General features: G+C 41.8%; 1 protein-coding gene across 1 annotated transcript in view; it reads right to left on the bottom strand.

Moving 5' to 3' along the window:
• The window catches only part of LOC104925192 (FRAS1-related extracellular matrix protein 2), a 60,185-nt gene that overhangs the window by 29,124 nt on the left and 18,668 nt on the right, over positions 1-12,393 (bottom strand). The window contains exons 3-4 of the mRNA XM_019270412.2: positions 9,573-9,719; positions 354-584 (exon numbers count right to left, since the gene is read on the bottom strand). Coding sequence (XP_019125957.2) covers positions 354-584; positions 9,573-9,719 — 378 coding nt within the window. The remainder of the gene's footprint in view (positions 1-353; positions 585-9,572; positions 9,720-12,393) is intronic.

Consider the following 12,393-nt stretch of genomic DNA (forward strand, 5'->3'; position numbering starts at 1 on the left):
TGGAAACATGGAGGACAGCTTCACTATTGATAGATGAATGAACAAAACTGAAGTGGAGTAGAAATACCAAGTAGTGAAATGGAAATACTCAAGAACAAGAACCTTAAAATTGTACTGAAGAAAATATATTTTGTTATTTTCTGAGACCAAAGACTATTTGATGATCCAACCTTAAAAGTATCCATGGATGGATGAGACTGTGGAGGCCTTAAACAGCTCCTTCAGCAACAGACTGCAAGAAGGAGATCTACCACAGGTCCTTCATTCCAACAGCTGTCACACTCTTTAACACCAGCATGACTTATCTAATCTTATGTGCTGTGTACAGGATAGTGTGTGTGAGCAGTACTGACCGTCACTCGGATCCAGGATCTCAACTGTTGCTGTGGCAGGGAACTCCATTACGCCCATCACTGGCTCCGACAGCAAAATCTGGAAGGTCTCCGCCTGCTCATACTTCCCATCAGTCAGTATCCGAACCCGCCACGTGGCTGTGGTCTGCCCGGGGTTGAACTGAACCTGCCTCTGGGACCTACCCTTGAAATCCTCCTCCTTCTTTGCAGTACCATCCTCTGTGCCAATACCTGAGAGATATAGGACAGTGAGACAAAAAAAAAGGAAAAGGAAGGGAGAGAAGAGGCCTGATGATTAGAAAAAATACGACAGAGAAATAGAAGTGCGTACAAAGCAAAGAATTCGACCATGAAAGAGTGACAGGCAGGAGTGAAAAACAGATGAAAAACAGATTAGATATTCACACCCTTTAATGCTGTTCAGAGAGTTGTGAGAAAAAAGAGCGTCACTTCTATTTTTTTCACTCGCGGAGCCTCAGGAATGTGTGAAATGAATTTATGACTGAAGCATTTAAGTACGCACATTCCATGTTACTGAGACGGATTAGCTACCATGATTATTTCCCGAGGGTTAGGTATGCATGTGTGTTTGTGTGTGTGTGTGTGTGTGTGTGTGTGTGCCACCCTCTTTTCTCTTCAGCTGTCTCTTTCATTAATAGTAGGTCTTTCATGTGAATCCACTTTACGACAATCCATCTAACGTTCATGCTCATCGATACACCTCCTTCAAAGTAGGACATATCACTGTTGCCACTGGGATTCACATCAAACACACATCAAGAGTCCCAGGTGACATAAGCCATACAATGATGTATTACATTTGGAAATACGCTGCTCATATTCCTTTGTATACATTCATAAACGCAGCATGAGAACAAGCTGGGCAGAGTCAATGCCAATCTGACGCATGTGCCTGTAAATAAAGGATGATTTGTTTTCTTCATTCAGAAGCCTGCTCAAACAAGAAGGTGGCAAACACATGCAGATGAGACTGGATACATTAGATGATACACCATCTGAGAGATCTGCGAGGTGAGTATTGTTTGCGAAATTTAAGCTGAGAATAATACAGGCATGGATACAAACTGTGCCCGTGAGAGCCCTCAGAGACTGTTTATTCACAAAGCCCAACTCGAGTGCAGACAAATGAGGCCTCAAGATGTTGTTTGGTGTTAAATCTTGGATTTTCTGAGTGACCATATATACTGCAGAGTAAAATGAGTATATAGACATGGGGGTTGTACAGTGGCAAACTTTCAGCCATAACCCAAAACATCTAGCAAATACTTCTTTCTGGACACACTGTTTTAGTCCACTGCTGACCATAATGCAATGCTACACTATCTCACATTTGACCTGCAGTAAATAACATATAACCCTCATTCAGTTCATTCCTATCAACAAGCACACATGGTACACCGAGGCATTGTTAACTCAACTTTTCAGCTTGTCGGCGTTCTCTTAGGAAAAAAGTTAATGATGCTGCTATTACTCACCGCAGCTGCGATAACACAACACAAAAACATCTTGAAGGTCTTTCTGAGAAATCTATGACAAGATGACAGTTTAGTCATGGTCCACTTGTTGAGATTAACCTGAGTCAAGTGCACTTGGATGAGGGTTGTACAAAGCTGGTTGGCATCAAGGTGGATATGTCAATTTTTCGAGTTTGAACTAGTTTGGGGTACAAAAAATTTAATTGATTAAAACGTCTATGTCTCCACAGTGTTAGCTAGGGTTGCGGTCAATTCCAATAATGCTACCCCTTGACAAATTTTCTTTTTCTATTCTGCAGTTTCAAGGTTAGAAGCTGAAGCTGTTCATTGCAGCTTTTTATAGACATTACCGTGCACTTGACACTGAAACAAGAACCTGTTCGCATTTAGTAAAACTAGGTTTCCAATTACTTTTACTAATGATTGATGATTTCTCACATTCTTATTTAACTGCTGCTCAGAGGCATCTTTGTCTCTTTCTGCCCTTTCAATTATCAGTCTGGTTGAATCGGTGCACAGCGATTTGTTCTCCAAGTACAAAATAACATCTATTTGTAAAAAGGACTTTCTGTAACCAATCGAGATCATTAATCAGTCCTCTAACTGTACTGAATCAAGCTTTTGTGACAGCTGATTTCAAACTTATGATTGGTAGTTAACAGCAGCATCAGGCAATAGCCATATCCTTGATTGTAATATACAGTATAGAGCACAGGACAGCACAGTAAAACGCCACCAATATTATGCATGAGCAAGCTTAAACCCTGAGTCCTGTTTGGCACCTTGACCTTAAACTGAAATAAAGTTGAAGAAGTTTTGTCACACTTCCAGGTCTGATTCAAAGGATTCATCCTCTGGGAAACATAAATGTGCTGAGTAACCTCCATGGCAGTCTGCCACTGAGGTTTTATGTTTCTCTTGTAGACGTTTAAATTTCAGCTTTACTGTGGTGCTGGAGAAAAGGTCAGCACAGTCACCTATAAAATAAATACATCAAGGCCAAGACTATCGACAGCACATTTCAAGGCAATTTGTGCAGGACTTGTTAGATGGCTTATATAAACACAGGTATGCTGACGATTCTCATAGTCCAATAGTCCAAATTCCTATTTCTTTAACCTATGAGCCGCAAGTTAAACTTTGTAAGCCAGATATCATCTTTATGATTTCAGTTGTGGTTGATTCAGAGACATCTGACAATGACAAACGCATACACAGATCCCAGAAAATAAAATCAAAATGCACATTGACGTACACTGACTTAAAAAATAGGATTTAATGTAATGAAAGATTTAAACTTGAACTAGAAAAGTGTCCTCCTAGCAGACGGATATCGATCTTTTCTTTCTTATCCTTCTATCCTGAAGATCAGTTGATTGACAACAAACAAAACACACACGCACATGCACACACACACACACACACACACACACACACACAAAGACACACTCAAAAGTGTTGATCTTAAAAGGGCGACGCCTCATTTCGCCACCTCTGCTGGACTCCCTGGAGGGAGAGACACGCCTCGCCTGGGGTCACACTGGGGTTCCTTCACAGCAGGTGGAGATATATCCACCCAGAAGGCTTTTGATCTGTATGGTACTGTTCCTCAGAGCTACAGTCCCTTGTGTTTATCCATAACACACATGTACACACACACACACACACACACACACACACACACACACACACACACACAAAAACTGCTCACAATCACACACCAATTCTGTTATAGTTGCAAACTTTCCTTTCCTTACCGTCATTTTTTTCACATGAACTGAGTTTGACTGAATGTGAAATATATAATTCATAATGATCACAGGTACATCCGTGCTCATTATACCATAAAGGTCATTTTACATCAAGGCAGCTGAGGTGGAGAGCTGTAGAGGAGACGTTCCAGGGGGGCAAAAGTTTCTTTTCTCTCCTTGTGAAATGAAATGATCTCTCCACCTGCCCTGCATGGCAACAATAATGATGCTGGGATATTTCCCACAGGAGATGATTAACCTGGCAAATGTACATCTTGTTAGCAACGCTTAATTTATCTCTCAGAGAAAGGACAGAACAGTAAAGGACATGTGTGGAAAAAGTCTTCAAGGAAAGGGGAAACTTTGACATATACAGGAAGTCCTGATATTCTTCATACACCTACGAATATAGAAAGAAGAGAGGAAAGGAAATGAAAGGAAAGGAAAGGAAAGGAAAGGAAAGGAAAGGAAATGATGTGGAGAGGATGAGGACTTGTAGTGGATGGTTTCATGGCAGAAAACAGAGCAAAGCAATGTGACAAGACGTAGACAAAGATGGAGAAGAACCAGCAGAGACATCACAATAGGTGACAACCAAATCGAGGATGCACAGTGAGAAAATAGAAGACAGAGCAAGTACAAACAGCCAAACCTACTGCACTGACGTGAAACAGAGAGGAGCAGGGAGATTTAAGACGGATGACAAATGGAGAGTGGGTGGGGGAAGGATATAAGACACAGCCTATGGCACAGACTGTGGGCTATAAGGTAAGTCAGGGAGCAGGAGGAAGAGAGATGGAGTCTTTGATGAGGAAAAGCAGGTTAGGAGCAAAAGGCCTAAACGCTGTGCACAGTGAGATGAGGTGAGGGGAGGACAGATTACAGATGAAAAGAAGAAGGGAGAAGGTGAGACGGGTTAAGTGGGCTGCTAAGTCCGTGGGACAGTGTCACAGGACACGGCATGAAGTGACAGAACTCAATTCGAGCATGAAAAAGAAGGTGAAGAAGAGGCCACACAGCCATGAATAATTAAGCTGAATATTTATATGTTAGTCATGTTTTTTACATATAATGTTGAGAACAGTGGTAGAAGAATCCGGTGTGATCATTGCGTTCTCCAGCTCCGCCTGCCTAAGCTCTGCTTTGCAGGAGCATCTTTGAACCTTGATCTTATCTCTGCGCCCCCCCCCCTTCCACTGATCCTCTCCACCTGCACGTCCTGTTGTGATGGAGCATGTGGAACGGCTCTCCTCCGATGACACGAGCCACGGCGGCTTTCATCAGCTGGCCCTTACATGGCAGCCAGTTTCCAGCAACATCGCCAGGTGTCGTCAGTTATCTTTTTATTTACAGCTCTGGTTCTGCTGTCATTATTGTAGTACCCTTTCACTCCTCCATTAGCACACCTCACACATACATACACACACACACTTGCAATAGTGAGAAAGCATTAGTTATTATTATTGTTATCAATATTTTTGGTTGGATGTTGAATTTTCAATAACGTTGAAGCTTTAAGAAGTGATTAGAGGATCTGAACAAATCCGCAGCCCTTTTTAAAGCTGAAATAATTAGTTGATTAATCAATTAGTCAACTGACAGAAAATTAAATGGCAATTATGATAATGAATAAATCATTAATTTAATTTTTAAGCAAAAATGACAAACATTTGTTGGTTCCTGAGTCTCATATGTGAGGATTTGAATGTATAGTAGTGTTAAATGTCTTTGGAATTTAGACCAGTAGGACAAATTTAAAGAAAATGAATGATTCAAATGATTAACGACTGATGAATGAATGATGATGTTTCAGACCAAACTGAAGACAGAAACCTCATCACAAAACGCATCTGCTGATATCTGTGTTTTAGACTTTAGACTGTCACTGCAAATGATTTGTAGCCATCCCTTGTTAATATTAAAACATTATGATTGTTAAACTATTTTTGTCTTGTATGTGTAAACAGGGTTGCAGTTCTTACACTGTTCATCTGATGTTCTTACACTGTTCTATAAAAGCTTTAAATAAGCTTTATTTAAGTGTTGACACCTTTACCCCCAAAGTGCTGGAAAAATATGTCTGTCATAATAATTACTGACTGCACTTGTATTAACATCATCATGTGCATGTATTAAAACCCATTTTAAATAGTTTTAAACATTAAAGAGTCATGTTGAAATAAAAAAGCAGGTATCTGTATGGTGTATGATTTTTGGGAGTTTTGAAGATCCTGTGTTTCTGTTATTCTGTCCATCCACTATAAATCAAAAAAGAGTGAGTCAACTTACAACTAGAGTCCCATCAGCAGTTCCAACACTTAGCAGGTACAGCTAACAATCCCTGATGTCAAAGCTAATTGCACACCTACGAAGGCGGCATCCTTCAAGCACAATGCAATGCACGATGGCAAAGAGGAAAAAATCCCAAATATCATCCAGACTTGAGCTAAATGAGCCGAGAGGAGCACAAATAGAGCCATCAGTCAAAGGTACCATTACTGTGGCAGGATTGGACTGGATTGTATTACATCGTATTGTGTGGTGTTCCTTCTATTTTGTCCACCTCAAGTACGCCGCAGCTCTGTTATTGGTTCATTCGCTCCATTCTTCTGTTCACCAGTCCAGCAAATTGAAATCTATGAAACTTATTAGACAACTTTTATCAGTTTCAATTTTTCACTCTGTGTTGCCCTGAACTAGTCCATATTTCATCATCATTGCCTGAGCAGAAACACACCGGGCATACACAGGCACAAATACATAGAACTGTGTACATACAAGCATATACGCACGTTTTATTTGGGTTCTGAGACAAAATACTGTTGTCAGAGTGACTTAGGTTTGGCTCACTGGAGAGGTTACAAGAAAATGTTCCTTCTCTTTAATCTTACTTCAAACAGTGCACTTTTGCATGAAAACGCCTGGGCTCAACATGTTGTTGCCACCTCAGCCTCAGAGATGGAAAGCACTTTCACACTGATGCATTAAAGCACCACGTCCACATATCTTGTTAGACGTTCATTCAAAAAAAGAGAGCTTGAAAGTGAATGTTCGTGTGTGTGCTGTATGTGCGGTGGGAGATAACCAGGCGCTTGCACGGCAACTGTGCAAAGAGATGAGAGTCAAAACGCAAGCTTTCATGAACGATGCACTCAAAACACACACACACACACACACACACACACACACACACACACACACACACACGTGTACACAGGTAGATAAGTCCTAAAGCTTACATCAACTGCTCACTGTGATGCTAACACCTGACCCGAAAGTAACAAGGATCAGAATGATGATGAGAGGTTGGATTGGGTAAAAGCTGCTTACAGCTGCTGCTTCTCATTGAGCGAACGAGCTGAAGCATGACAAATAGAAGGCTGAGGATCGTTCAGGGACAACATCATCTATATCCCTTTAAATCTTTGATCTTGCACAAATACTCAGACATAAGCACAAAAACATGCTGTGGCCATTGTTTCCAACACAAAATCACCTGATTAAAAGATAGTGTAGCTGGCTGGATTTGAGATTTGAGCAGAACTGAGACAGCAGTGTGTTCTCTGCCCACTCTGTGTTTTGTACACTGGTGAGTGCTGCTATTTTTAAGTTTGCTGATGATTCACTTATTGTCAGACATGTTTGTGTGCCATTGTCAACTGCTATGAAGAGACATTTTACAGCCTAATATGGAAAATGTGAACAACTACTTCAGATCGTCAATAAGCAGAATTTCAACATCTATAAATGTGACAGCAGCTTTTTGCTTCTCGACTAATTGACTGAAGATTATTGCAGGGTGCTAGAAAAGCGGAACCTCAGATTTAGCAGGAGCAATGCAGATTCCATCCTAGCCTTGCAACAACAGACCAGCTCTTTACCCTTGCAGGGGTGCTGGGTGGGGTTATGAGAGTTTGACATACATTTGTGGATGCTTTGTGGATTCGGAAAAGGCCTACGACTGTGTCCCCCGGGGGCTCCTGTGGGGAGCACTGGGGAGTATGGGGTACCAGGACCATAACTACAAGCCATATGGTCCTTCAAATACAATTTGTAGTTTGTATTCTCGGCATAAAGTTAAATATGTCCTCAGTCGGTGTTAGACCAACGTTGCCCCCAGTCCCTGATTCTGTTCATGACACTCATGGACCGGATCTCAAGGTGCAGCCAGGGCGAGGAGGGTGTCGGATTTGGTGACCTCAGGATTGCATCTCTGCTTTTTGCAGATGATGCGGTTCTGTTGGCTTTATCTGACCTTGACCTTCAGCACACACTGGAGAAATTTGTAGGCGAGCGAGAGTGACCAGGATAAGAGTCAACACCTCCAAGTCTGAAGCCATGGTTCTCTGCCGGAAAATAGTGGAATGTTGGAAAAAAGGAACGTGAAATGGACCGGCAGGTTGGTGCGGCATCTCCAGCACTGCGGTACTTGAGTAGTGACTGAAAGAATGAGATCGTGTACACAAGCAGCAAAAATTAGCTTCCTCTGCTGGGTGGCTGGGCTCAGCTTTAGAGATAGAGTAAGGAGCTCAGACATCCAGAGGGAGCTCAGAGCAGAGCTGCTGCTCCTTGACGTACAAAGGAGTCAGGAATGTCTTGCTGGGGAGAGGAACGTCTGGATTGCCCTGCTAAACTTACTACTACCACGACACAACCCCGGGTGTGAAAAAAAAAGAAGGGAAAAAAAGCACTATTTTTCCCAAGAACAAGATTTTGAAGTCTGCAGTACAATTGAACATATAGCTTTTTTCTTTCTTTCTTTCTTTTGCACTGCAGTTTAGAGTCCTGACGCATCAAACCCACCTACAGTAAACCACTTGACAAAGATCAACTGACGTATCAGCTTGCTTCGCCTATACTGCTTACTGAAAACCACCAACACCTAGTTGGCATGCAAGAGAGAAAGTGAAGAAAGATAAATGGCAAACTGAGTGTCAGCTTTGTGTCAGAGCCCTGAGGGACCGAGAGTCAAACAGATATAAACAGATCAATATTCATTCATATCTACAGGTTTACTTTACTTGCAGACAAGTAGATGACACAGTGACAAGTATATTAATTGTGCAGATAACGATGTCAATAATGTTATTTTATCAGTGATCTAACCTCAGTAATCCCACCAATATTTGCACTCTCAGTGTTCTCTTTGGGGATTTTGTTGTATCCGCCTGGTCAGTGCAATGCATTTTTATTGCTTTTTGACACACACTTGTGGATGCCTGTTTCATTCCCTCACTGTGACAAATCACTTGTCCATCTGGGAAAAGATAAAGCTGAACTCACATCAAGGAAAATGTTGTGCTGCTTCACAAGTAGACACTTTTCTTGACATTGTTTTGCTGCATGTGCTTGCTGCACTGTGAGCAGAGTCACAGTGCACAGGGCATCACGCTGACATCCCATCTAGCCTCCTCAAACTAGTAACAACTTCTTCTTTTTTTTTTTGCAAACTCTGAAATGGCTCAAGGCCAAACACAATTATTGGCTCAGAGGATAAATATGCTTACAGTGTGTGATGAAAGGAAATTTCAATTTCTTTCTGGCTTCACTGTTTGGAGATAATGTCTAGGCTGTATATTCCAAATGAATGGGAGGCACGTAAAGCTCTGCAGTAAAGCAAGTTATTACATGAATTCCTGAGCATTTAAGGTTGTTTTCTGTTTTTTCTGCTTGTTACACAGAATGATCATCCATGTCAATCATGTCAGCATGCTCATAAACAAAAGGTTAATACGCTAAGCTTATATGGATTGTCAAGTTAAAATTCAAACCATGAATGTTTGTACCTAATTGCAGCAATCCATCCAGCAGTTGTGATATTTCAGTCTGGACTGAAGAGGATGTGAACTGAAAAGAACCCTCTGGCAGACCAATATTACCCTCCATAGAGCCCCTCTACTATGTGTGACTAAAACCACAAAGCATGTCATTGGATGAGAAAGGAAAAGATGCAGTAAGACAAACAGACTAACCAATGAAAGACGTCTCCCCCAGGTAGCCTCTCCGCCTCAGTACCACCTCCAGGAACTTGTCCTCCTCGTCCACCACGTAGTATTCTTTCTCCAGAGAGATCCAGGCCCAGTCTAGACGGAACTGCTGATCCTTGAGTTTGTTCCCACCTAGACAAAATACATAATACATTGTTACTCTTTACTGTTTTTCTGGTGTGTTTTTCTTTTGCTTGTTTATAGGTGTGTTCTCCCTGTGTCTGCGTTGATTCTCTCCAGGTACTTTGGCTTCCTCCCACAGTCCAAAGACATGAATCTTAACAGGTGAAGTGGTGACTCTAAATTGTCCATAGGTGTGAATGTGTGTGAATGGTTGTTTGTCTCTATGTGCCCTGTGATGAACTGGTGACTTGTTCAGGGTGTATTTCCATTCTGAATGGATGGATGGATGGATGGATGGATGGATGGATGGATGCATAATATTGTTGACCTAATTTGACTGAATTTGTTGCTTTTTAAATAAACTCTATGGACAAGTTAACATTGAGCCTATCCCGGGGCGGTCGGTGGCGTAGTGGGTTAAGCGGCCGCCTCGTGTGTAGAGGCTACAGTCCTCGCTGCAGCTGGCCCCGGTTCGAATCCCGCATCGGACGGCCATTTACTGCGTGTCATTCCCCCTCTCTCTGCCCCCTGCTTCCTGTCTATCTTCAGCTGTACTATCAATAAAAAAAAAAGGCATAAAAAGGCAAAAAAAAAAAAAAAAAAAAGAAACATTGAGCCTATCCCAGCTGACACTGGGCGAGAGGCGGGGTACACCCTGGACAAGTTCATCCAGTTCATCACAGGGCTGACACGCTCATATTCATATTCATATCCATGCTCATATTCAGACCAATGGGCAATTCATCTGCACGCCTTCTGTGGGAGGAAGCTGGAGTACTCAGGAAAGAACCCACACAGACATGAATAGAACATGTAAACTCCGCACAGAAGGGCACTTTTTCTCTGATTTAATCAAATGCAGTGCAGGTTCAATATTCTATAAAAACTGAAAAGGAAAGCATGAGGATGAATTCTGCGACAGAAGAGTGCAAAGAATAAAATATATGAAGAAAAAGTGTTTTAATTATTCTCAAGACGCCCACATACATATAACCTTCCTATATAACAGTCAGTCTTGTGCTTGTGTCATGTACTCTATAATCAAATCTTTCTTTGTTGAACTGTGTTTTCTTTTCCTCCAGAATAGCACATAATCCCAAGAACACCAGCCAATCACTGTTATTAAGGAAAGGTTTGCAGTGTAAATGGGTCTTGTTAGTGCTAGGCTAATAGAACTACTCAACAGCTGCCACTTCAACAAGCGGACAGGAAGGATGATGCTTTGTGCGGCTAATTTACCCACCTGTGGGGGTAAAAGATGGAGTTCGTCAATAATGAAACGTTGTAAAACTGAAATAAAAGAAGCAAAGGGGGGATTTTCTTTTCTTTTTTCCTGCCTCTGTGTAGTGATGAACAATGCCTAACTATGTCTGGCATTCCTGTGATCGTTAAACAAAATGTCTGTGTGTGATTTGCTGGCAAGAGGGAAGTGCAGAGGTGGTGGGCTGTTTGTGCAAACGTTATGTGTAGGCTGTCAGAAAGGATATCTCATTTAGCCCTATTGAGAACAATTTCAAAGCTGTTTGTTCAACCAAGTCATTTATGCCTCTTAAATGGTGGAGCAGTAAAGCTGTTAAAAGCACACAGTATCGCACTTCACCTCCATCATCGCAGAGGTCATAAATGGCAGGGTGGTGCGCTGTTAAAGCCTTTTGGAAAAAAATGCTGTATTCTGACAAAATAAGAGCATGTCCTAATGCCGATCAATAAAATATCACTATATTCTAGAAGAGCGGAGATGCTACCCTCACTCTCCAAAACTAAGTACATGTACAGCTTCAGCTCTCTGTTAAAATCAAACTTTAACATGGTGTTAAAACGCAGCAGAGGTGAAAAGTTCAGCACATCCTGGCTCGGCAGACATAGCTACAACATGCCGAGGTGAAGAGACAGCTAATATAATCAGAGCTCATGTATCCTCCAAGAAGCCTGTAGGCCAATTTGAGGATGAAGATACAGAATCGCACACATACACCCACCCCCAGTCTTCAATCCCAGCTCCACAGCAACCTTGACTTTTATCCCAGCTCCCTGATAGTGAATACAGCACAAGCTGCCGGAAATCTTATCGTATCTGTGTTTGTGTGTGTGTGTGTGTGTGTATGTGTGCACCGGTCCTGCTGTGTGACCTCTCACTGAAGTTGGGGATCTGTGCACAAACAATAGGCATCTGAGTAAGTGGGCTTCACACTGCCTCATTCCTCAAGCCTTTCAAGAGGATAAAAGGCCTCATACATGTGCTGACCATACAAAAAAGCAGCTTTGAAATCATCCTCAATACAGCAAAACTTACTTTATGCGCTCTTTCAAAGGCTTTCCTGACAAAAACTCACCACATGGGTTTTTTTTTTAAAAAACAATTAGCTTTCAAGGATCAGGACACTATGAACTGCAGAGAAAACTCTGATCCTCAGTTTTGATGCTGGCTGGTTTTGTAGGAGAGTAATTTGACAGCTGTCCCGTCAGAAGAGATGTCTTTTTTTACAATCAAAAAATCAAAAGGCATGTTTTTGTAGTTGGTCTGTAGCTTTGTTACAGCTGCTGATTTTACCCTGATGTTTGGTTCAGTACTGTAAGTGTACAGTTTGCTGCATGTCATCATGCAAATCACTTTATTCTCTGTGAGTAGCTCTTTTTGCTGCACTAACACGTCCTTGTCACACTTGTTTCCCTTTTTCAAATC

This window comes from Larimichthys crocea, chromosome XXII (assembly GCF_000972845.2).
Source record: "Larimichthys crocea isolate SSNF chromosome XXII, L_crocea_2.0, whole genome shotgun sequence".
In the NCBI taxonomy this organism is placed as follows: Eukaryota; Metazoa; Chordata; class Actinopteri; family Sciaenidae; genus Larimichthys; species Larimichthys crocea.